At 37.7% G+C, this 27,938-nt stretch overlaps 2 protein-coding genes across 2 annotated transcripts; both read left to right on the top strand.

Annotated features, from left to right (window-relative positions):
* Positions 1-193: 193 nt before the first annotated feature.
* Positions 194-14,456, top strand: LOC121412457. Its single transcript, XM_041605268.1, has 4 exons — positions 194-8,806; positions 11,896-12,075; positions 13,725-13,882; positions 14,399-14,456. Exons 1-4 carry the CDS (start codon positions 194-196, stop codon positions 14,454-14,456), a joined length of 9,009 nt encoding a protein of 3,002 aa, XP_041461202.1.
* A 299-nt stretch (positions 14,457-14,755) lies between these two features.
* On the top strand, positions 14,756-27,770 carry LOC121412456. Its single transcript, XM_041605267.1, has 11 exons — positions 14,756-15,002; positions 18,707-18,954; positions 19,699-19,827; positions 22,157-22,319; positions 22,631-22,685; positions 23,304-23,590; positions 24,469-24,484; positions 25,164-25,423; positions 26,244-26,459; positions 26,713-27,009; positions 27,394-27,770. Exons 1-11 carry the CDS (start codon positions 14,756-14,758, stop codon positions 27,768-27,770), a joined length of 2,295 nt encoding a protein of 764 aa, XP_041461201.1.
* The last annotated feature ends 168 nt before the right edge of the window (positions 27,771-27,938 follow it).

The raw sequence follows: 27,938 nt of genomic DNA, 5'->3' as shown, positions 1-27,938 counted from the left end.
TCTCTGTGGCTGATGATAGGAACTTTGTGATATTTTTGTTGATCTATAATGATGATTTTAGGGAACTGATGAGTTGCATTGGGAAATCGATCAAGAGGAGAGCTACAGGCCAATCATGCTTTATAGTGAGGGGATATTGAAGCTGTTGAAAGGCTATCACACGTTTACTCAAAGATAACTCATTTAAGTCAGAATGGGAACCAACATACAGGCATTGTTAGATGCTGCAACGAAAAATGATCTTGAAACCATCAAATACCAAATCCGTCAGGGAGCAAAGGTGAATGGAAAAAGTCTGATTGATGGTTCCACTGCATTACATAATGCTGCTAGCAATGGCCACGTTGATGTCGTCAAATATTTGATCAGTCAAGGAGCTCGGGTTAATGAAGGGGATAATAATGGTTCGACTGCATTACATAGCTCCGCTACCAATGGCCATGTTGGGGTCATCAAATATCTGGTCAGTGAAGGAGCTGAGGTCAATAAAGGGGATTGTGATGGTATGACTGCATTACATAGAGCTGCTGGCAATGGACATGTTGACGTCATTGAATTGCCGATCAGTCAAGGAGCTGAAGTGAATACAGCAAGAGAAGATGGTCGGACCCAATTACACAGTGCTGCACAGAATGGTCATCTTAACATAATTAAATACCTGATTAGTCAAGGAGCTGAGGTAAACAAGAGAGATAAAGATGGATTGACTGCATTACACATTGCTATTAAAATAGGTAATTATGACATCACCGTATATCTAATCAGTAAAGGAGCTGACGTTAATACTGTATGTCACACCGCAGCAGAGAATGGTCACCTTGATGTCATTACTTACTTCATTAGTAAAGGAGCTGAAGTGAATACAGCAAGAGCAGGTGGTCGGACTCTATTACACTGTGCTGCACAGAATGGTCATCTTAATATCATTGAATACCTAATTAGTCAAGGAGCTAAGTTGAACATAGAAGATAACAATGGCTTGACTGCACTACACATTGCTGCTGAAAATGGTCACATAGACGTCATGCAATATCTAATCAACGTAGGAGCAAACCTTAATGCCGTATGTAATAGTGCTGCTGAGAAGGGCCATTTTCATGCCATTTATTACTTAATCAGTCAAGGAGCTGAAGTGAACAGAGCAAGAGAAGATGGTCAGACTCTATTACACAGTGCTGCACAGAGTGGTCATCTTAACATCATTGAATACCTAATTAGTCAAGGAGCTGAGGTGGATAAATCAGATAACTATGGCTTGACAGCACTACACATTGCTGCTGAAAATGGTCACATAGACGTCATAAAATATCTAATCAGCGTAGGAGCAAACCTTAATGCCGTATGTCATAGTGCTGCTGAGAAGGGCAATCTTCGTGCCATTTCTTACTTAATCAGTCAAGGAGCTGAATTGAACAGAGCAAGAGAAGATGGTCGGACTCTATTACACAGTGCTGCACTGAGTGGTTATCTTAACATCATTATATACCTGATTAGTCAAGGGGCTGAGGTGGATAAAGCAGATAACCATGGCTTGACAGCACTACACATTGCTGCTGAAAATGGTCACATAGACGTCATAAAATATCTAATCAGCGTAGGAGCAAACCTTAATGCCGTATGTAATAGTGCTGCTGAGAATGGCCATCTTCGTGCAATTTCTTACTTAATCAGTCAAGGAGCTGAAGTGAACAGAGCAAGAGAAGATGGTCAGACTCTATTACACAGTGCTGCACAGAGTGGTCATCTTAACATCATTGAATACCTAATTAGTCAAGGAGCTGAGGTGGATAAATCAGATAACTATGGCTTGACTGCACTACACATTGCTGCTGAACGTGGTCACATAGACGTTATTAAATATCTGATCAGCGTAGGTGCCAACCTTAATAGGGTATGTCACACTGCTGCAGAGAAAGGCAATCTTCGTGCCATTTCTTACTTAATCAGTCAAGGAGCTGAAGTGGACACAGGAAGAGATGGTCGGACTCTATTACACAGTGCTGCACTGAGTGGTTATCTTAACATCATTAAATACCTGATTAGTCAAGGGGCTGAGGTGGATAAAGCAGATAACCATGGCTTGACAGCACTACACATTGCTGCTGAAAATGGTCACATAGACGTCATAAAATATCTAATCAGCGTAGGAGCAAACCTTAATGCCGTATGTAATAGTGCTGCTGAGAAGGGCCATCTTCGTGCAATTTCTTACTTAATCAGTCAAGGAGCTGAAGTGAACAGAGCAAGAGAAGATGGTCAGACTCTATTACACAGTGCTACACAGAGTGGTTATCTTAACATCATTGAATACCTAATTAGTCAAGGAGCTGAGGTGGATAAATCAGATAACCATGGCTTGACTGCACTACACATTGCTGCTGAACGTGGTCACATAGGCGTTATTAAATATCTGATCAGCGTAGGTGCCAACCTTAATAGGGTATGTCACACTGCTGCAGAGAAAGGCAATCTTCGTGCCATTTCTTACTTAATCAGTCAAGGAGCTGAAGTGGACACAGCAAGAGATGGTCGGACTCTATTACACAGTGCTGCACTGAGTGGTTATCTTAACATCATTAAATACCTGATTAGTAAAGGGGCTGAGGTGGATAAAGCAGACAACCATGGCTTGACAGCACTACACATTGCTGCTGAAAATGGTCTTATAGACGTCATAAAATATCTAATCAGCGTAGGAGCAAACCTTAATGCCGTATGTCATAGTGCTGCTGAGAAGGGCCATCTTCGTGCCATTTCTTACTTAATCAGTCAAGGAGCTGAAGTGAACAGAGCAAGAGAAGATGGTCGGACTCTATTACACAGTGCTGCACTGAGTGGTTATCTTAACATCATTATATACCTGATTAGTCAAGGGGCTGAGGTGGATAAAGCAGATAACCATGGCTTGACAGCACTACACATTGCTGCTGAAAATGGTCACATAGACGTCATAAAATATCTAATCAGCGTAGGAGCAAACCTTAATGCCGTATGTAATAGTGCTGCTGAGAAGGGCCATCTTCGTGCAATTTCTTACTTAATCAGTCAAGGAGCTGAAGTGAACAGAGCAAGAGAAGATGGTCAGACTCTATTACACAGTGCTACACAGAGTGGTCATCTTAACATCATTGAATACCTAATTAGTCAAGGAGCTGAGGTGGATAAATCAGATAACTATGGCTTGACTGCACTACACATTGCTGCTGAAAATGGTCACATAGACGTCATAAAATATCTAATCAGCGTAGGAGCAAACCTTAATAGGGTATGTCACACTGTTGCAGAGAAAGGCAATCTTTGTGCCATTTCTTACTTAATCAGTCAAGGAGCTGAAGTGGACACAGCAAGAGATGGTCGGACTCTATTACACAGTGCTGCACTGAGTGGTTATCTTAACATCATTAAATACCTGATTAGTCAAGGGGCTGAGGTGGATAAAGCAGATAACCATGGTTTGACAGCACTACACATTGCTGCTGAAAATGGTCACATAGACGTCATAAAATATCTAATCAGCGTAGGAGCAAACCTTAATGCCGTATGTAATAGTGCTGCTGAGAAGGGCCATCTTCGTGCAATTTCTTACTTAATCAGTCAAGGAGCTGAAGTGAACAGAGCAAGAGAAGATGGTCAGACTCTATTACACAGTGCTACACAGAGTGGTCATCTTAACATCATTGAATACCTAATTAGTCAAGGAGCTGAGGTGGATAAATCAGATAACTATGGCTTGACTGCACTACACATTGCTGCTGAACGTGGTCACATAGACGTTATTAAATATCTGATCAGCGTAGGTGCCAACCTTAATAGGGTATGTCACACTGTTGCAGAGAAAGGCAATCTTTGTGCCATTTCTTACTTAATCAGTCAAGGAGCTGAAGTGGACACAGCAAGAGATGGTCGGACTCTATTACACAGTGCTGCACTGAGTGGTTATCTTAACATCATTAAATACCTGATTAGTCAAGGGGCTGAGGTGGATAAAGCAGATAACCATGGTTTGACAGCACTACACATTGCTGCTGAAAATGGTCACATAGACGTCATAAAATATCTAATCAGCGTAGGAGCAAACCTTAATGCCGTATGTAATAGTGCTGCTGAGAAGGGCCATCTTCGTGCAATTTCTTACTTAATCAGTCAAGGAGCTGAAGTGAACAGAGCAAGAGAAGATGGTCAGACTCTATTACACAGTGCTACACAGAGTGGTCATCTTAACATCATTGAATACCTAATTAGTCAAGGAGCTGAGGTGGATAAATCAGATAACTATGGCTTGACTGCACTACACATTGCTGCTGAACGTGGTCACATAGACGTTATTAAATATCTGATCAGCGTAGGTGCCAACCTTAATAGGGTATGTCACACTGTTGCAGAGAAAGGCCATCTTTGTGCCATTTCTTACTTAATCAGTCAAGGAGCTGAAGTGGACACAGCAAGAGATGGTCGGACTCTATTACACAGTGCTGCACTGAGTGGTTATCTTAACATCATTAAATACCTGATTAGTCAAGGGGCTGAGGTGGATAAAGCAGATAACCATGGTTTGACAGCACTACACATTGCTGCTGAAAATGGTCACATAGACGTCATAAAATATCTAATCAGCGTAGGAGCAAACCTTAATGCCGTATGTAATAGTGCTGCTGAGAAGGGCCATCTTCGTGCAATTTCTTACTTAATCAGTCAAGGAGCTGAAGTGAACAGAGCAAGAGAAGATGGTCAGACTCTATTACACAGTGCTACACAGAGTGGTCATCTTAACATCATTGAATACCTAATTAGTCAAGGAGCTGAGGTGGATAAATCAGATAACTATGGCTTGACTGCACTACACATTGCTGCTGAACGTGGTCACATAGACGTTATTAAATATCTGATCAGCGTAGGTGCCAACCTTAATAGGGTATGTCACACTGTTGCAGAGGAAGGCAATCTTTGTGCCATTTCTTACTTAATCAGTCAAGGAGCTGAAGTGGACACAGCAAGAGATGGTCGGACTCTATTACACAGTGCTGCACTGAGTGGTTATCTTAACATCATTAAATACCTGATTAGTAAAGGGGCCGAGGTGGATAAATCAGATAATCATGGCTTGACAGCACTACACATTGCTGCTGAAAATGGTCATCTAGACGTCATAACATATCTAATCAGCGTAGGAGCAAACCTTAATGCCGTATGTCATAGTGCTGCTGAGAAGGGCCATCTTCGTGCCATTTCTTACTTAATCAGTCAAGGAGCTGATGTGAACAGAGCAAGAGAAGATGGTCGGACTCTATTACACCGTGCTGCACAGAGTGGTCATCTTAACATCATTGAATACCTGATTACTCAAGGGGCTGAGGTGGATAAATCAGATAACCATGGCTTGACTGCACTACACATTGCTGCTGAAAATGGTCACATAGACGTCATAAAATATCTAATTAGCGTAGGAGCAAACCTTAATGCCGTATGTCATAGTGCTGCTGAGAAGGGCCATCTTCGCGCTATTTCTTACTTGATCAATCAAGGAGCTGAAGTGAACACAGCAAGAGAAGATGGTCGGCTTTTTTTACACAGTGCTGCACAGAGTGGTCGTCTTAACCTCATTGAATACTTAATTGGTCAAGGAGCTGAAGTCGATAAAAAAGATAACAATGGCTTGACTGCACTACACATTGCTGCTAAAAGTGGGCACATAGACGTCATTAAATATCTAATGAGCGTAGGAGCCAACCTTAACATGCTCAATGTATGTCATAGTGCTGCTGAGAAGGGCCATCTTGATGTCATTTCTTACTTGATCAGCGAAGGAGCTGAAGTAAACACAGCAAGAGAAGATGGCCGGACTGTTTTACACAGTGCTGTACAGAGTGGTCATCTTAACATCATTGAACACCTGATTGGTCAAGGAGCCGATGTGGATAAGTCAGATAACTATGGCTTGACTGCACTACACATTGCTGCTGAAAGTGGTCACAGAGACGTCATTACATATCTTATCAGCGTTGGAGCAAACTTGCATGCCGTATGTCACAATGCTGCTGAGAAGGGCAATATTGGTGTCATTTTTCACTTGATCAGTCATGGAGCTGAAGTGAACGGAGCAAGAGAAGATGGTCAGACTCTATTACACAGTGCTACACAGAGTGGTCATCTTAACATCATTGAATACCTAATTAGTCAAGGAGCTGAGGTGGATAAATCAGATAACTATGGCTTGACTGCACTACACATTGCTGCTGAACGTGGTCACATAGACGTTATTAAATATCTGATCAGCGTAGGTGCCAACCTTAATAGGGTATGTCACACTGTTGCAGAGAAAGGCAATCTTTGTGCCATTTCTTACTTAATCAGTCAAGGAGCTGAAGTGGACACAGCAAGAGATGGTCGGACTCTATTACACAGTGCTGCACTGAGTGGTTATCTTAACATCATTAAATACCTGATTAGTCAAGGGGCTGAGGTGGATAAAGCAGATAACCATGGTTTGACAGCACTACACATTGCTGCTGAAAATGGTCACATACACGTCATAAAATATCTAATCAGCGTAGGAGCAAACCTTAATGCCGTATGTTATAGTGCTGCTGAGAAGGGCCATCTTCGTGCAATTTCTTACTTAATCAGTCAAGGAGCTGAAGTGAACAGAGCAAGAGAAGATGGTCAGACTCTATTACACAGTGCTACACAGAGTGGTCATCTTAACATCATTGAATACCTAATTAGTCAAGGAGCTGAGGTGGATAAATCAGATAACTATGGCTTGACTGCACTACACATTGCTGCTGAACGTGGTCACATAGACGTTATTAAATATCTGATCAGCGTAGGTGCCAACCTTAATAGGGTATGTCACACTGTTGCAGAGGAAGGCAATCTTTGTGCCATTTCTTACTTAATCAGTCAAGGAGCTGAAGTGGACACAGCAAGAGATGGTCGGACTCTATTACACAGTGCTGCACTGAGTGGTTATCTTAACATCATTAAATACCTGATTAGTAAAGGGGCCGAGGTGGATAAATCAGATAATCATGGCTTGACAGCACTACACATTGCTGCTGAAAATGGTCATCTAGACGTCATAACATATCTAATCAGCGTAGGAGCAAACCTTAATGCCGTATGTCATAGTGCTGCTGAGAAGGGCCATCTTCGTGCCATTTCTTACTTAATCAGTCAAGGAGCTGAAGTGAACAGAGCAAGAGAAGATGGTCGGACTCTATTACACCGTGCTGCACAGAGTGGTCATCTTAACATCATTGAATACCTGATTACTCAAGGGGCTGAGGTGGATAAATCAGATAACCATGGCTTGACTGCACTACACATTGCTGCTGAAAATGGTCACATAGACGTCATAAAATATCTAATTAGCGTAGGAGCAAACCTTAATGCCGTATGTCATAGTGCTGCTGAGAAGGGCCATCTTCGCGCTATTTCTTACTTGATCAATCAAGGAGCTGAAGTGAACACAGCAAGAGAAGATGGTCGGCTTTTTTTACACAGTGCTGCACAGAGTGGTCGTCTTAACCTCATTGAATACTTAATTGGTCAAGGAGCTGAAGTCGATAAAAAAGATAACAATGGCTTGACTGCACTACACATTGCTGCTAAAAGTGGGCACATAGACGTCATTAAATATCTAATGAGCGTAGGAGCCAACCTTAACATGCTCAATGTATGTCATAGTGCTGCTGAGAAGGGCCATCTTGATGTCATTTCTTACTTGATCAGCGAAGGAGCTGAAGTAAACACAGCAAGAGAAGATGGCCGGACTGTTTTACACAGTGCTGTACAGAGTGGTCATCTTAACATCATTGAACACCTGATTGGTCAAGGAGCCGATGTGGATAAGTCAGATAACTATGGCTTGACTGCACTACACATTGCTGCTGAAAGTGGTCACAGAGACGTCATTACATATCTTATCAGCGTTGGAGCAAACTTGCATGCCGTATGTCACAATGCTGCTGAGAAGGGCAATATTGGTGTCATTTTTCACTTGATCAGTCATGGAGCTGAAGTGAACGGAGCAAGAGAAGATGGTCAGACTCTATTACACAGTGCTACACAGAGTGGTCATCTTAACATCATTGAATACCTAATTAGTCAAGGAGCTGAGGTGGATAAATCAGATAACCATGGCTTGACTGCACTACACATTGCTGCTGAAAATGGTCACATAGACGTCATTAAATATCTAAACAGCGTAGGAGCAAACCTGAATGCCGTATGTCATAGTGCTGCTGAGAAGGGAAATCTACGTGTCATTTCTCACTTGATCAGTCAAGGAGTCGAAGTGAACACAGCAAGAGAAGATGGCCGGACTGTTTTACACAGTGCTGCACAGAGTGGTCATCTAAACATCATTCAACACCTGATTGGTCAAGGAGCTGTGGTGGATAAGTCTGATAACTATGGCTTGACTGCACTACAAATTGCTGCCGAAAGTGGTCACATAGATGTCATTAAATATCTAATTAGCGTAGGAGCAAACCTGAATGCCGTATGTAATAGTGCTGCTGAGAAGGGCCATCTTCGTGCCATTTCTTACTTAATCAGTCAAGGAGCTGAGGTGAACACAGCACGAGAAGATGGTCGGACTCTATTACACAGTGCTGTACAGAGTGGTCATCTTGGAGTCACCAAACACCTGATTAATCAAGGAGCTGAGGTGAATATAGGAGACAACTTTGGTTTGTCTGCATTGCACATTGCCGCTATCCATGGTCATCTTGATATTACTGAGTGTCTGATCAGTGAGGGTGCAGACGTAAATAAGGCCCAGCGAGACAAGTTGAATACCAAGGTAAGTTATTTTCCAGGAAAGAATTTTACACAAATTTTCCTTTCTTTTTTGTCTGGGTCTTCAGTTATTTTAAGACTGTACATACCTCTGCCATATTTACCTTTGCCATTATTACCTATGCCATTTTTACCTTTGCCATTATACCTCTACCATTTTTACCTCTGCCATTTTTACCTCTGCCATTTTAACCTCTGCAAATATACCTTTGCTATTTTTACACCGATCCGACACATTTCCCCTTGAAATTCAGCCTGTCCGAATTTTTTTTTCTGAATTCAGTTGAATTTTGTTTACCCTTGTTAAGATCGGTGAATTGAGGAAATTCGGGGGCTCCTTTTGACACTGCGAACAAGTTTAAAAGATAAGGAGATAAATTACAAACTCTTTGTGTGTAGGTGTGTGGGCGTTGAGATTGCAGTTTCTGCATGCATTTATTATGGGAAAAATTGGCACAATAGTTTGTTTTTTCATTTTGTCGCAATTTTATTATTATCATAATTATCATTATTATTATCATTCATTGGACAAATATAAAAAAGAACATACACATCACATCAGAAAAAAAATTACAGTACATGAACATGCAAAGAAATGCGGGAACGGCATGTGGGTCAGGGGGCACAAAAGAGACATTCATCACTGTTCCCCGAAGGCAGGAACCCCCACACATGCTTCTCCCAAGACATAAATCAAATATATAAATACTCTTACACCAAATAATGCACGTTGAAAAGGGGAATACTAAAATAGGGGCAATAAACTGATTAAATAGATAAAAAGATAGGCCTTGAGATACATTACAAACATACCTTTGCAAAAATGTAGAAATATGACATAGTAAAAAATGACACCTCGGTGCTGAACAGTAATATGAAGGGAGCATTCTAAATAAAATTTGAAATTCAAATATATTTTATTAAACATATCTGGGGTAACTGGAGTTCGGCAAAAAAAGAAGGGGGGGGGGGCGAGGGTAGTGAGAAGTCTAAAGTAGAATCGAATTAAAATCGAAAATAACAAACACATTTTCAGGATATTACCACTTAGTATATCATAACGGTACACGTACAGTGAAAAAATCATGAAAAATATAAGGATAGGAAATTGAGATAAGAAAGCATAGGACGAATCGGGGAGATAAAGAGAAGATAAGAGTACCATCACTATACTAGCCTAAAAAATAATTGAGGTAATCTAGCAGAAAGCAACTTAATTGCTAATTTGAGTTTTATTAAAGAGGAGTGAACTAACACATGGGCCTGGATTAGGATTAACGTCACCACGACATATGACCCTTCTGTTGAGACTAGCAATAGCGTTACTATAATATGGGATACGAGATTTCAAGTTTACTTTCTGGATGTAGAGAGTAGAATCTCGCGGGGGGGGGGGCACTTCTATTGGCGAGTGGATACCATGCGTGACCATGGGGTCTCAAAAAGTTCAAGTTCAAGTTTATTTATTCAAAACCAAAAACATCACATCATAATCAAAATAGATGTACATACAACGTAAATGAGTACATGAACATACATCAATCAGACTATAGCATATATTATATGCTTTAAAAGCACCCTAAGTACGTATTTTTCATGTACTGAAAATGCACCCCTTAACAAGTATTGGCGTGTGGACCCTACCCTTAACAAGTATTGAAAACAAACGAAACTTTGGCAAGTAGTCCCTGAAATTAACCCCTTAACAATTAGTATATTTTATTGTTATGTCATTCGGGTGCGCCGGTTGTCGATTTCACCTTTATACATCATTTGGTTTGGCACGACCCCACACTAGTCTATAGGCACAGACCCTCATTGGAACTTTTATCAACAAGTGTGCCTCCACTCAAAGACTAGCACATAGAGAGCCTTCAGTACGCAAGGCAAGAGTAGGCTGCTCATTCAGACCCTTAACTGGAGCGAAGAGTTTGCCCAGCAGACTAGCTTCACACCTCACGGAAATCGGATTCTAAACACGTATGGCAAAAAGGAAATTTTAATGTTGTTTTATCATCCCCGCAAATTTAACCCTAAACACTTAGCTTTCCTAGTGAAATAGAAATCCTTTTTTCATTATTTCTGTGTTTTTTACACCCTTATCACGTTACGTACGTAACATGCCCTATTTTGAAAAAGACATCTTTTGTATGTGCAGGTGTAGAATATCGAGATTTAGGTCTTGGAGCAAGAAATCAATCTGTATTATTGCAAATAGTTATTGACAAGCCAAGATACAGCATGTAACATGCCATATGGAAGCTCCTCGGCCATGGATGCTTCCAAGACTCCATCATCATGCTTGTTCGAACTGTCTTCCATTCATATATACAAATGCACTCATGTTGCTATAACGGGCATAAACTGTACTAAGCCGTGAATGCGACGTACAATGTGTTGTATACTGGCTTACGTACATGTATACCGTCGTACAGATAACACAAGTTCACTTCTTAAATCTCATTAAAAATCACAATTTTAGCTTACTTTTCAGCAAATATTTCGTGACCAGTCTTTGCTATGAAGTGTTAATCAGCAGATTATAACAGAAACGGTGCACCAGGTTGAAGATAAAACACTGAAAAACAGAAACTTGTCCAGTAATCTATCCAATGATCTTTACCCATGTTTGAATGGATCTGATTTTTGAATCCTTTTTAAAATCGTACCAACAGTAAAAGCATCAAATATCATATTGGGCACTCTATATGGACAAGTTTTTAGTGTCAAATACAAATTTGTAACAGCTCTTGGAACATAAAGAATGGATTTGTTTGTATGTGTTTGTGTGTGTGTGTTTAATTCACATATACACAGTCTTTGGCAGAAAATGCTGGTGATGAGAATGGACCCTAGCACTTTCTTCTATTTTACAGCCATTAAATGGAATATAAAATGTCATAAAATGTTACATTTCTGTCAGTCTCAGGGTATTTCTCTCTCAAAAAAAAGAAGGAAAAAATGACATTTTTCTAATATGATATGCAACTTTTTTATCAATTTACCCAGTTATTATCTCTACCAAATCTCCTCATAATATCATATAAAATAAAAGCTGATTATCATGCGGAGATTATTGAATTTTCCTTCCAGAATGAATCAACGCCCATCCATCATGCTATAGTAAATGGACATACATCCATCATCGAGAAGTTAATTTCTAATAGATGTGATCTTAATGTGCAGTCTTCTGATGGCCAAACCTGTCTCCATAAAGCCATCGGATTATGCTACGAGAGCAAGACCATACAAAACACTGATACGCTCAGAAAGGTGACTCATTCGAATGGGCATGTTTCATGAAGTTAACAATACTCAATTTTGACCTGGAAGATCATCAAAGAAGTCGTAAAATGCCAATAACCTTCCTTAATCCAGACAGACAAGGTTTCATTATGTAGCTTTATGAATTGATTTATAATGTAATTATAGAAGATTATTCTGCTCATATTTCTTAATTAATCATTGCTATTGATACAGCATTTCTATGAAAACGCCAAAAATGTTGAAGCAGTCGACATGTTATTTTATTCAGCGACGGGGGTCAAAACCTAAGACCCAGAATATAAGCCTCATTTGAACTAAGCCATAGTAAAGATTATAGAGGACACTAAACATTTTTTTATTAGCACTATCATTCATTTTCCAATTGAAAATATTCCAAGTAAATTAGAACATTTACATATGAGGTTGAAGAAGAGGTTTACGGTATACGATGTGTATAGTCAGGGGCCGTATTCTGAAAATTGTCTCAAGAGAAATATTCTTGTATCTTTAGAGTTACAATAAAATCCGTATTCCGAAAATTGTCTTAACTTTTCTTGTAACTTTTCTTTTAACTTTCACTGAGCGCGTATGATGTCAGAGATATGATAATGCCTAAATGTATAATTGGCGCATATTATGTCTGTGCGCAAGACAAAATATCGAGTTACAAGCTATTCCGAACATTATCTTATCTTTACGTTCTCTTAACTTCCTTGGAAAATACAATAAAATTTACAAGAGGTGGGGGGCTATTGTAACTTATTGTTGCATGCGATATTTGCCCGTCTGCAATAATTATTTCTTGCTGCATCCCGCAAGAACATCATGTTTTACAAAAGGAGACATTCAAAAGACATTATAATGACGAATTGGTAGACTTTCCAGCAATTGCAAATTGGTGTTCGAGAAGATGAATCTTTTCAAAGAAAATATATCTTTGAGAAGAGCCACGTGTATTTTTAGCAAAGAAGCGCACAAGCATAAGCGTCGGGGGCGCAAGGAAATTACGCCTCATATCAACAATGCGCTTCATTATTTTTAAGAAGAGATGCTTCTATTGGTTGGCCTAAGTATATAACAAGCTTAATAATTGGTTGATGACAGAATATTGGGCGTGTCAGAGATAAAATAGGGGACGTCCTTACAGAGATAAGACAATTTTCAGAATACCAATTTAAGAGAATTTTAGCGCGCTGTTATCTTGCTGACTTACAAGAAAAGTTAAGAGAAAAGTTAAGACAATTTTCAGAATACCACCCCTGGAGGTGAAATGGAAAGGTGAGAAAGTGGAGGTTCTAAAGTAGCCTATCCTTTTCGAAATGAGTAAGACAGACAACAAACCTGCCTGAAACCTAGAATCTCCTGCTTCTACTCCATTCGCCAACTCAAGCTAGCCTTCTCTCGCCTACTGAAGCCTACCTTCAACTCAGCTTTCCACTCCTAGCTTACAGTCCTTATAAATACTACAATCATATCGAAAAAAATACTCTTTCAAACCTCCACTTTCTACCCTTTCCATTTCACCTCAATATATATCTGTTTTTTCTCTCAGTCCCTCCAGGACTAGTAAACCGCTTCCTTTATTGTTCATACCACAATGCAAATTTTCAAACAACACCTAATTAACAGATTAACTTTAAATTTGTTTGTATCAGATATCTTCCGAGTACTACGATGGTAGGTTATCTCCTAATGAGGCATTGGTGTTGTATCTCATTGAGAATGGCGCCAGACTAGATATAAAGGACGATGCAGGCAACCTGCCGATCCAGTACGCCAGGGATGAACTAGTCAGACAGATGATTTTGTCAAGGTGACTGAACTTTTTGTTATATCTTATGATGTTGGAGGAAAATGATAAGTTCTTTGATTAGTTTTTTTCATATTCTTTTGCGCTTTCACTTGAAAAGATTATGTGCAAAGTTATAATTACAATGAATATGTATGATTTTTATTTCATTTGCTTCTGATTTTTCTTCTGTAAGGTAAATAGAAGTATTTTTTCCATTTTATTTACTTATTTTTAATTTCATTTTATTATTATCATCATTTTAATTATTTATTACTTTTTTTGAGGGGGGGGGGGACACAGAATGTCTGTCACCTTTTTTGTGGTCCCGACACTTGTACTTTCTTTTTAATCTTCTCCTCCCAGAAAATCCCAAATATGCATGCCATTTAGCATTTTAGTTTGAGGTGGCATTCTTTACGTGTGAATATATCCAACCTCCTTCAACTTACATTTCGATTACTTATATCATCTTTATAAAAAAATACAAATGAAAAAAACAATGGAAATAGAATGTTTTTGTTTTGTGATTACTTGCAGATTACCTTCAATGGATGATGTGCAGTCTGTTAGAGGTAAGAACATTTCTAAAGCATAACATTAACCCAGCTATTACACATGGGACATGTTCTCACGTACATTATCAAATAGTTCGAATTCTTAACTGTTTATTGGAATGAAACTTAGGTTTGTTTTCTATAGTAAAATTTCATGATTCCTATATTATTCAAATAACAGTTCTATTTCGTTTGCAATACATTGTATGTATAATTGGACTACGTTTTTACTCTCTGAATTTCAGATATCAGTAATAGGAAATGTACCTCTGCCGAAATTTCTGTCGAAGTCAACAGAAATACCAGTCAGGAAATCAAACTAGAGGACCATGGGATATCGATGTACATTCCTCCTGGAGCAGTTCCACATAATGACTCTTGTCAGATCACACTGGCCGTCATAAGAGACGATCCAGGTGTTGACATCCCAGTCAGTGAATCAATGTCCTGCTTTGGGATCAGGTGTGATCCTCCAACCGTGATCTTCAACCAACCTGTTAAGGTTACTATACCACACTCTTCCTTGGTAATCAATCCAGAGCAGGTGAAACCAGATATCGTGTACCGCGTATGGGATTCTGTGAGGGGTAAGTTGTTAAATGAGGATACTGGGGTGTCTTCATAGGACCGATTCATTAATCTTGTAACCACTGATAAGTTCTGACTCTCTGATAATTACCACTCTATCTGCCACAGCACAAGCCCCTGTTTGTTAGTTAATCATGATAAAAAAAAATGACAGCCGATGATGAAGACAGCATGTCAGATGATAATGATGGTGAAATGTTGTCCTGTGCATGCTTGGTATCAATGAAATTATATCGACTGTTTTTTTTTTTTGCTCATCCGACCCGAAGGGCCAGATGGGTTTATGCCGTGCCGTGGCGTCCGTCGTCGGTCCACCATTTCAAAATGCTTCTTCTTCGTCATTTCAAGTCCGATTTCAATTCCGTTTGCTTTGATAGCACTGGGTGGGGGATTCAAAACTTCTACACAGAATTTTGAAACTCATTAAATATGGTAACTTATGCGCATTTTTCAAAATTCACCCCGAAAAATGCTTCTTTTTTTTTAACCGGTTTCGATTTTTTTTGCTTCCATCTGGTACAGCTTTGTGAGGTTCACCAAACTTATACAAAGATTTTTCACATTTTCACTAGAAAAAATTGTATACTAATGTATGCGAAACTAATTTATGCATGTTTTAAAATATTCACATAAAACGCTTCTTCTACTTTATCTGTTGACCGATTTTGATTTTTTTTCTTCCATCTCGTAGATCTAGAGTTTCATGAGTTTCACCAAACTTTTACACATAATTTTGAAATTTTTTAGTAGAAATTATTTATTGATCAATTTCAATTTTTTTGCTTGATAGCTCTAGGTGGGAATACAACATTTTTACACAAAAATTTGAAACTCATTAAATATGCTTATTTGTGCATATATTTCAAAACTAACATAAAATGCTTATTTTTTGTTGAATGATTTTGATTTTGGTTGTTTCATGTGAGAACTTACAATGGTTATACAAAGAATTTAGAAATTTTGACTAAACATATTTATGCCAATTTATACAAAATTTATTCTTGAATCACAGGAAATGCTTCTTCTATGTCATTTCTTCATCGATCTTAATTCTGTTTCCTAAATTTATGTCACCAGTATAATTTACTACATGGTCAACTTGGTTGAAATTAAAAATAATGTTAAATTTCTTAGCAAGGTGCCGGATGAGCTACACATCATTGATGTGCTAGTTAAAGCATCCAAAACGACTTCAGTATTAGCCTGTAGTATCTCGTTTTGCTCATATTATGCAGTTGTAATATGTTGTTGATATCAGTGTTGTGTTACGATACTGCAACAAATAACAAGAAAAAAATTCAAACTGGATTTCCATTTTTTATTGCAGGAAATATAACAATAATAACATAAAACGGCTTATTTCGAAAGGGTGGGTGCTGTCGCGTTAGGGTGCGTCAACGCGAACGCGAAGATTCGTCCAAAGCCCCCCCCCCCCGGTTTGGCCGAAAGGGTGCGTTGGGAGCGCCACGTCGCGTCGCGTTCACTGGAACGAGCCCTTTCGTCCGAAGCCCCCCCCCCCGGTTTGGACGAAAGGGTGTGTTTAATAATAATGAATAAATGAATACAAATATTTATAAGAAAGCTGAACAAACAAAAAAGACGAGTGATATGTGAAATTTGCATAGGAACATAAATCATCATATGGCACAAACATTCTTTTTAAGGTAAAAAAAACAATGACGGCATGCTGCATGATTATTTTTCGGTGGAAATGTTTTATGATGTAATATTGATACATGTAAAAATTATGACTGATTTCAAGGTTCTTTCAAATAAAAAAAAGTAACTTACCTTCAATTTTATACTTTGCAGGTGTGTATTTATTACAAAGGAAAACATTCGTATACCTGGAGATATTTGGTGTCCCCCAAATTATAAAACTTACGGCAGATGTGTCCTGGAAGGGCAAGGCCAAAATTGATGTCGGGTCAGCATTCACAACGTTTAACTCTTCAGACCCTACCTTACTATATTTTACACTTGAGACCCTGCCTCAGTATATTTTGTGAGATGTATCTGTTGTGTATGTGTGCGTGATGTGTGTATAATAATAATAATATGTGCGTGTTGTTTGTATAATAATAATAATACTTATAATAATAAGAATAATAATACTAATACTTATAATAATGATAATGATAATAATTTTCACCCCAAAGAGTGAATTTACGGAAATGAATTTGGAGTGAAAAATTGGCGCCAAGTGGCTTATTGCAAGAGTGGGTATCTGATTTTATTATCATAATTATATTATTATCATTATTATCATTATTATTATTATCATTATTATTATTATTATTATTATCAGTATTATTCTTAGTTGAACTTTTCTTTCTTTTCCTCAAATTGTCAATGCTTTAAATGATTGAAAATCCACTATTTTACGTGCAAATTGGCAATGTTTGACAAAATACCTTATATTCAGCTTTCTTATAAATATTTGTATTTATTTATTCATTATCATTAAACACACCCTTTCGTCCAAACCGGGGGGCGGGGGGGGGGGGGCTTTGGACGAAAGGGTGCGTTCCAGTGAACGCGACGCGACGTGGCGCTCCCAACGCACCCTTTCGGCCGAACCGGGGGGGGGGGGGGGGCTTTGGACGAATCTTCGCGTTCGCGTTGACGCACCCTAACGCGACAGCACCCACCCTTTCGACATAAGCCACATAAAACATAAATAAATATTGATCTTACATGTACATCTCTTGACAATGCTTGAGGTGACAGATATGCAATATATCCGAGTAATAATCCAAGTTGTTTGGCGAAGAATCCGTAAATTAAAGTTCACAATGTTGGCGATGATGAAACTGATGTTGAAGCACAATGAATAAGATAGGTCACTTTAACGAGTTGAAATGTCCGTAAAGACGATGCTGATGATAATTGACAGTCAATTTCAGCAAATCCATGGGTTGAAGAGTGTTCATTAAAACCGGTTGATGATCACGATGAGAACTGAGATTTCCCCTCTGAAAATAATTGCAAACTGTTCATTGATGGCTTGCAAATAATTCCACAGAAGATTAGTATTCCAGGTGGAAATAAACTCGGCTCTGACATAAAGTCTGGCGTGAAACTCGGCGTTCTGATCTGATATATGAAGATGTCATTGAAGAAACTGTAGCTTTATACAAATTTCAACTATTCTAGACACGTCTAGTATTCACTATTCTAGAATTTTCTAGTATTGTCTACAAAGAGAACATTCTGCCCATTTCTAGAGCAGTCTACATTTAAAACACTTTTGAATGACCACATTGAAATCAACAAATGTCAACAAAATAGCTAAGCCTATTGTTCATTTCCACTACCAATACAAGTTTATAATAAAGCAATCTCTCTTCAGAAATAACAAAGAGTACTCAAAGATTACTTATATCCAACAAAGCTGTACTGGAACATTCGTGATCATTCTATGCTATAAACATCCTTAAAGAGGAAATAACCAAATAAATGAATGTATTTGCTCTTACAATTCTTCTTATATATAAAAAAACAGTTTGTAGTGCGGGGTAAATTATAATGTTGTTCACAGCACGACTGGTGTTGAAGGAAAGAGTAGCAACACCAGTCACAATGTTGTCAGTCTTTACTTATTGCCATGATACTCCCAAATCTATATTTCATGTATTTCTGAAATCTATATTTCATGTATTTCTGAAATCTATATTTCATTTATTTCTTTTTTATAATTAAGACCTACCAAGAACTGTCAGATTGAGGTCACCCAGTTCACCAGACAAACCACCGTACTCTAGAGTTTTTAAGAGTCACCTTGAGCTGTACATTGGTCACTGCGCTGATTGGTGGGTTTTGATTCCCCTTGAACAACATGTGATCCGACACCGGCTCCTATGCACGCCATACATCCCAGACAATGTACACAGGGGGCAAGAGTTTGAGGTTAGCCTTCATGTACATGCCGACATTCCTGGCTTTGAAATGGTCAGTAAGCTCTATATATTATCAGTATTGTATACTATTATTTACATCACCAAACAAGGTACGAATGAAAAGTAATAATAAAAAGCACGTCATAGGGATTCATAATACCATATTATTATTATTTTCTATAGGGCTGATACATTTGCTTCTTAACCCTTAATAGACTGGGCTATTTCGATGCCTAACAAGATAGTCGTCGATCGCGCAATCGCAACAAAAATGGTTCGTGCATTACCCATGGCATAAACTACTAGATCAAATTCTGCGAAAAATGTCATTGCTAATCAATTATGCTAATTCATGCGTAAAATCAAACGTTTGCTAACTAACTACATAATGCCCCTAATTTTTAGTTCACATACTCTTTATAGGAATCTGATTAAATGCATTAAAAAAGATCAAATTTATTATTTATTTTTCTCTAAAATTCTTATGTTTTTCTTTATTTTTCTTTTTTTTTATTATTGTTATTTTTCAATGCAAATTTTCGGGGAGTTTATTTTGACCATAAACAGGATTAAATTAATTGATTTTATCAGCAAGAGGAATGCTACAATTATGAATTTTGGCTCATGAATTTGGGCTTAAAACACTATTTGCATTGGATTTGTACACGAATCCACGTTTTCGAGCAATTTGGGTCTGCATTGCACTACGAACCTACCCTAATATTCCTAATTAAAGGTAGTCATTTAAAAAATATGATAAAGATAAAGGAATTGTATCATAATCCCCTTTCAACAGGACATACAAGAGGAGAATATGCAGCAGTCATTTCGTAAAGGGCATCGCTCTGTTCCATTCAGCGTTGAAGTGAATTCGAATGACGTCACTTTGACTTGCCATCATGAGGAGGAACAAATTGAAAGAAAGGTATTATCAACTAATCAAGAATTATTATTCATCACCTGTATTATGTTATGTTATTATATGTAACAAAAAAAAAACATAACCCATGTTTACTTTACAGGAAGTAGAACTTACAGGACGTAGGTAAAAAAAGAAGTGCAATGGGCAGAAAATGAAGGCAATCCAGCTCATATGACAGTATTGCGTAGTAACCTCAAAGACACACACCCTCGCACGCGCGAACAAACACACACACACATATTATATATATAATATATATATATATATATATATATATATATATATATATATATATATATATATATATATTTATAAATTGTGATCATTTTTAGAAAAAAAAATCTCATCTGAAGTTCAATTTTGGTTTAGGAGTAAACACTCCACCTTACTTCTTTAGTTAGAATTACAGATCAGGGGATGCACGCTGCTGATCACGGGAAATATACTTGGGTAGTCCCTCAAGGTTTTATTCTGGGACCTTTGCTATTGATTATTTTTTATTAATGATATAACTATGTCTGCACATTTTCCTTCTGCTCAAATTTGTGCGGACGAAACTGTTATTTATTTTTTTTCTGATTTTAATGTTAAGTGTTGAAAATAAAGCTAATTTATGATTTGTCGTTTATTTACAAATGGATGTGCAATAATATGTTGACGTTAAAGTTTGATAAAAAACGTATCTTAGCTCATAGGCTCGAGACGTTGGTTGATCTTTTGAATTAATTTTAAATTCGAGACATAATGTAATCTTTTAAATGTAAATATCAATGATATTGCAATATAATCTTCTGATGTTACATATCTCGGATTTATAATTGACAATAACCTAAAGTGGGATGTCCATATTGAAAACTTATGTAGAAAGGTTGGTAAGTTAGTCAGATGTTTGGGTAGACTCCGCTATTTCATTAATGAGATAAATTTAAGTTTGAATTACAAGACCATTATCCTGCCCCCCCCCCCTTTTTTTTTACTATATGCGGATATCTTGATTGATTCCTCTAATAAAAAAACCGTCCCGGGTCGGCGTGAGTTCAATTCAATTCTTTATTTCATTTCCATTCAAAACATAATACAAAGTGATATAAAGAAATGCAAATCAAGTATTCTTACGAGTTATCAGTTACAGTAGAGTTACAATAGTTTAAGCCTACACTGTCTTGTTGAGATATTGATTTTGGCCAAGGATTACATTTGAAGATTCACAGGTAACGAAAGCATGTACGGTGTTGGAACAACGTTGGTGTTTTTCCTGTTGCCTCAATGTTGGCAGGCAACGTTTCATCATCGATAGAAGTGCATCCGCATCCGTCGTCAGATCAACGTTTCCAGTGTCGGTCCAACGTTGTCCAGCAACAATATTCCAACGTCGTCTGGCAACGTTAATCCAATCCGCTTGGCTGAGGAAGAATTGATGGAAATGCATGCGCATATGGCTTCAGTCTAACAAAGTTTGCAATGTTGCACTAACGTTGTCTGGCAACAATGCTTCAACGTTGTCTGTCAACGCTATTCCAATGCTGGCTGAATTACAGCGTTGGATAAACGTTGAAACAACTTCAAGAAATTGTTCTTCCAACGTACGTTGCCTCAACGTTGGCAGGAAACGCTTATGCGCATAAATCGTCAGACCAACAATGTTTTCGACGTCGGTCAAAAAAAACCCATCAGCATACCATTGGAATACCATTCGGGAGCACCATTGGAACACAATACCATTGATATACCATATACCTTGTACCATTGGGTACCAATCATTCACCATTGAAACACTAATCAGAATACCATCGACCATTGGGTACCATTCATGCACCATTGAGAAGTACCACTCATTCAAATTTGCAATTTACGGACAAATGGTAGACCTCATGTGCATACCAATGGTAAATGGTGCATCAATGGTAAATGAATGGGGCATCATGGTACATGAATCGTAGTCTAATGGTATAAAATGGGCTACCATTGAGCACGTAATGTGTATAAAAGATGAAGAGTACCATTCTACTGAATGGTAAATTATAGATAGATAAATGGTATTAATTATGATGAAATTCAATTAACATCCAAAGGCTGAATTACATGGATTTGCACAGCGTAGAATTTCAGTATACAAATAGATAAAGAAACAGAAGAAAAAAACCAACAGCCACAACAACGTATATGAATGTATAATATAGGGAAGATGATACAGAGGGAAATGTATACCAAGTAAGAAATAAGAATGAAGAAAATAAGGAGTATAATAAAGTTATATAGAGCATTTTAACATAATGAACATTATGCAAATATTCTTCCATTATAGACAAACATATTTTGTTATTTACTACAGGTCCTTCCTCCCAAAGACATTCGAACCAAGATGAGTCAGAATGTAATTTTTGCCATTTCTCCTCAAGGGGATGATGAAGACTTTATTAGAATTACCATCACGATTACACAGGCCGGAAAGTTCGAAGTGTCACAATCCATTGTTTTCGTCATCAGATACACAGGTATTTTTGAACAGCGTTTATTGTTATATAATCAATTTCATCAAAAAGATAGTAGGAGAAGCCAAATTTCAAACTTTTATAGAAAATTATATGAAAAGGCACATGGAATAGGTATAGGTTTTTGATCAAATGAGTAATTTTGCAGCCCATTATAAAAAAGGAAAATCTGACATTTTTTTCTTGAATGAAAATAATCGATCATGTTGAATGCATTTATTGCCACTAAATGATAAGGCGAAATGTCCATCAAGACACAAAAATATCAAGATCATAAAAATTTAAACAGGATGTTTGACATGTTTTATCCCCAGACATGCAAGAAGGACCGACGCATCAATTACTTTCTGAGTCCACATCCTTCGTCAGGTAAGTAGTGTGAATCAATATACTTTTAGCCAAGCGAGAGACACATGACTAAGCTTTGATAATAACATGTTTAGCCCACAGATAGACATAATTTGATATATTACAAAACGTTGGTAATAAAATGTTTAAATACCCTCATTGAGAGAGAGAGAGAGAGAGAGAGGGGGGGGGGGGGATCTTGCAATGAAATGGGGGGAAAAGGAGGTCATCAGCTATTCGTGCTTTACACGCATGCACATCACAGCATGCAATCAACTCCGAACAAATATCTGTGATTCGTAAGTCGAACCCATGTCCCCGAGTTGAAAGCCGAGGGATATAAACGCTAGACCATGACGTCCCTGCTTGTGATTGTTCGAAAAGATAGTGTTGATACGTGCTTGCAACGCAAGAATCCTCTATCAAATTTGCCGCAGATCACACGTATGGAGGTGCACTAAAATATAAGACCAAGCCATGTTCCTGTTATATAAAAATGTATGAAGCGTGTGATGGATATAAATGTTTTAATAAGGATTTGATATGGGGGGGGGGGCGACGTGCAAAAAACTGCTGAATTTGGTTTAGTCACTTGGCCTTCGCTCGGTCTGTTACATTCGTTTTTAATATCTTTTACAGGGCAGTGGAAGAAGCCAAGCACAGTGACTTCCAGTCGGACGCCGATGTCCTTACAATAGCCCAAACAATGACTGTCAACCAGTTCTATGATTTAGGCATAGCTCTTGGTTTCACCATTGCTGAGTTGGATTGCATTGAGTACAGGAGATTCAAGGACAGACAACAGGCCATCCATGACATGCTTGTAATATGGAGAGAGAGGCAACCAACTGCTCTAAAAGCAAAGAACAAGCTCATCTTACTCATGGAATCATTTGATTCAACAACTGGACATATATCTTTTTCAGGTATGGATATGGAATTACGGATAAGATTTTAAACACAGAGAAAAAATATGAAAATCGAGGCAACTTCCAAAAATTGAGCATTAGTGGCAAGTTTACCGAGTAAAATGCTTGCACTGCCATGATTGCTGTGCAATGTCTTACATGTATTCGCCAACTATAATACCTCAGACACATACGGCGTGTCGAAAATAGCCCTTATTCATTTTTATTCAAGCCACCTACGGTATATGTACATGTAGCTGGTACAAAAAAATGTTAAAGCGGCTATTTATCGGCATATTCTATTTTCAGTTCCCTTATTATGTTTTGAACATGTCACTATAGAACGCGGAATTTGAACATGGGATTTGCACTGAAGAAAACGGAAAACTTCGGATGATCATAATTACAAAAGAAAAGAATATGTACGTCATCAATATTACTCATGAAAAGAAATGCACATAGCATTAAATCCACTTTCACCTGCATCTTTTCATTTATTCTTTCAATTTTTGTAAGAATTATACATGATCATGAACATGCAGTTTTACATTGGAGATTATTCGACAAAGTTGATTGATAATTAGAAATTATATTAATGTATTAAGATTGTTTCATCATTTATTGATTTATATTGTACGAAACGGTGATCTTTGGAAAAGCCTCATACGGCTTTGCGTGACAAAATCCACACAAACTCTTGTCTAAGGTGGAGCAATATTTATGCAATATCTTGATAATTCTCTAATAAAGAAAATAGCATAACCACAAGACCGTTGATATCAAACCTATATGTATCTATTATTCAATTTTGAATTTGATTCTCAATCCTCTCATGCTTGTTATTTCATTTTCGTTCCAATTTTTGCTGCGTCACTTTTTTGGCTACCTGCATCAAGACATCGAAGCTACTCAGTAAGTTTGTATCTTTAGTTTATTATTATATTATATAAAAACACACAAATCCAACATAAAAAGTAATTAGTAACATCCTATCATCACTTATCAGTTACTGATCACCTACCATCACTTATAAGTTATTATCCATTATCCCTGTTTAACATGTTCAAAATAGAATGTCTATATCTGCTATAGATATGACAAATTTAACCATTTTAAGTATGTCAGCTATTGTATCAGAGTTTTAAAGAACCTCAAGTGATATCGTTGAGTTAATGCACATTTCAAGAGGCAATCACTTTTGATATAATATGAGAAGGCCTGTCATTAGGCCTCTCGGCTACAAAATAAAAGTTGCACATGTATTAACTAGGATTTTATACCACTCGCTTTCACCACCTTGTGTTGGAAATAATCTTGTGAGAACATTATTTGGAACTGGAATGGTTAACTAGGGTTAATATACCGTATACCGTTATCATCATTCTTATGTTGTTATAATGCAATTATTATTGTCATTGATCTATTATTATCATTACATCGTCGAATGTTTGAGAATATTTTATTTTTCCCATTTTCTTTATAGATAGAATAACGTTTAACGCAAACTTTTCCATGAATTCACATAAATCATATTGTTCTTTACGGTCCAATATACATAAAATGTTCCCGTGATATTCCTATAATTTGACAGGGAGATTACTGACACCACACTGCTAGCATTTGCCCGTCAAATCAGCGCAGAGAAGTTCTTGGAAATTGGCGAAAAACTCGGATTTGACAAATCAGAGCTAAAGCACATCGAGCATCGGACATTATACAATAGGAAAGACGCTAACATCCAAATGCTCTCGAGCTGGAAAGCAGACCAAACATCATTACCTGAGGCAAAGGAGACATTAAAGAGGGTTTGGGAGTCTGTAAATCGAGCCTCTGAAACACATGACTTAAAAGGTTGGCGTCTATGATATCATACATTTGTTTTCTATATACACTCAAACAATACCTGGCAAAAGCATTAGATTGTAACCGAAATTTATTTTTCTTAACTGTTTGTAATATCTGTCGATAAAGATATTTTGAATAACCGTTGAGGGATTTGAAATGGGAATTGAAAGTCCATATTTCTTTTACATCTCACTTTTGTTAAATTCTCTTCAATTTTCCAGACTTGAAATTAATAATAAAAATAATAATGGATATTTAGAGGCACTAAAAAGAAAAAGTACTATAGTGCGTACAATGTGTGAATAATAATGTAACATTAATCTTAATAATTAATTAAGTAATCTTGATTATGCTATCAAATTATACACACCCTCTCGAGATCACTGACACATATAGATTTTGCATTCCCTTGTCAAAACTCTCCTCTGCCGAAAAACGTTTTGCTGTAGCAACTACCAAGACTTGGAATGCTATCCCTCTTTCAATGAGAAATGCTTCCAGTGTTTTCGGTTTCCTCAATAATTAATTTCCCTTTTTATCTTGAATATTGTAATTATCATTAATGTTAAATTATCATACATACATTGACTTCAAATTTGGATATTTTTTTATTTCCTGAACATGGTGATCACGTTATCGTCCAAATCTCCAGAAAACAATGCCCATGTTCCAAAGCAATTAAACTATCTATTTAGCAGTCCTTGCCAAGGGAATTGGATACTAAGAATCCTTGTTATCGACATTGTCATTCAATATGTCGTTGTGTGTTGATCATAATGCAGGCAACTATAAAACATTTTATTACATGTATATTATGCTTCTGCAGGAGGAAAACGAGGAGAAAAGTCGAAAGAACATGATCACGACGATCCCCACCACGGAGAAGAAAATATGGAGGAGAAAGACATTGACCACTACGACGACAACGACGACGAAGAATATGATGATATAGATGGCGAAGAGGCTTTACACGAACAAATGACAGATGGGAATGAATGCAAAGAGCCTGAAGTCTTGGAGGTTATTAGATATGCAGAGCCAAGTATGTCGATATTTTCTAATCTAACCCCGTATGCTTACTTACGAAGAGAGATAGAGAGAGAGAGACGGGGGGGGGGGGTAGCATAGTCGGGACGGTGGCTATTGGTGGTGATGATATTCGGGTTCAAGAGACAAAATTTTGAAAAATCACAACAGAATAATAACGCAGTAGAGAATAATTTACAAGAATAATATTATTGTCAGTCAGGGAAAGACGCTCATTATTGACTTGATATTGTTTCGTTGAAAAAAAAATGTAGATGGAAAGGAGATCGGTGACGATAATGACCAGTGTGGAGGTTCACCGACTACTGGTGAACTTTACAGCGTCGCTTCACCGATAAAGAGTCTCTCTTTGGCGATGAAACTGGGAAAAGCTCTACGCGTTGAAATTGACGACATCATTCGTATTGTAGCTCTTAACCCTGCAGACATGAAGAAACTAGCAAGGCATCTCCTCCATATGTGGGAAAAACGTTTAGGAAGCAATGAAAGGGAAGACAGAATAACAAAAATCCTTCATGATTACAACATCCATGACGGCAGTACAGGTAATTAGATATAATATGTGAAAGCGTGCCCTGATAGTTATAGGGGGAAATCACGTGGAAAAATGGAAATGATAAAAAGAATTCGTTTTACAGGTTTGGAATTTATTTTTCATAAAAGGAGGATTGTGGCAGTATCCAGCGTTGGTCATACGCCGTACGTGATATAAAATTTATAACTTCATAATGGAGAGATAACTAGGTGGGTTCACGGCGTAAAAGTGTGTAGTTGTCCAGAAAAGGATTGTTGGTAATCGTTCGTGATTAATTAGTAGCTCTGAGAAAATCTTTATTATCGACGTTTCTATCGGTTTTCTTTCGCCTGATCGCTATTTAGTAGTCAAGTAATCATTAGTAAGGAGTTAATATCGTGTTTTTATTCATAAGGTCTTGATGAAATCACAAAAAGGATGAGCACACCTCAAGACATCATCTACCTCTCCCAATGCACCAATCTAAAGGCTTCTGAAATACTTCAAGTTATGGCTTTATCAATGACATTTGAACCTAACTTAATACGACACAGAGCCGTTCTTCGCATGCTACAAAAATGGGTTAAGGGAGGAGGAAGAAGGCAGAGGCTTCTTGAAATTGTCCAGGCTTTCCATTTCAACGATGCTGCAAGAAATGTTGCAAAAGGTAGGCCTAGTTTTAAAATGTACATTAAAAAAGTTAAGTCTCCTGTTATTCTATTTTGGGAACGACGTATCTGGGAAATCAAGTTAAACCGCCATCCCTCTAAGACATGTCAGATAGCCTTATAGTAGTGCCACAAGCATAGGCGGCACTTTTGGTTCATTTACATAGGCATGATAGGGGAGCGGGATGAGAGTCCCCTCTCGCATATAGTCTCAAATTTAAAATCAAGGGTGACACACCGCATACCTCTCCCCTAAGATTCCCTTCCAATTGTCAAATTTCAAATACATGTA

This window comes from Lytechinus variegatus, chromosome 4 (genome assembly GCF_018143015.1).
Source record: "Lytechinus variegatus isolate NC3 chromosome 4, Lvar_3.0, whole genome shotgun sequence".
Taxonomy (NCBI): domain Eukaryota; kingdom Metazoa; phylum Echinodermata; class Echinoidea; order Temnopleuroida; family Toxopneustidae; genus Lytechinus; species Lytechinus variegatus.
Note: the sequence above shows the minus strand (reverse complement) of the source record. Positions and strands in the feature narration are given on the sequence as shown.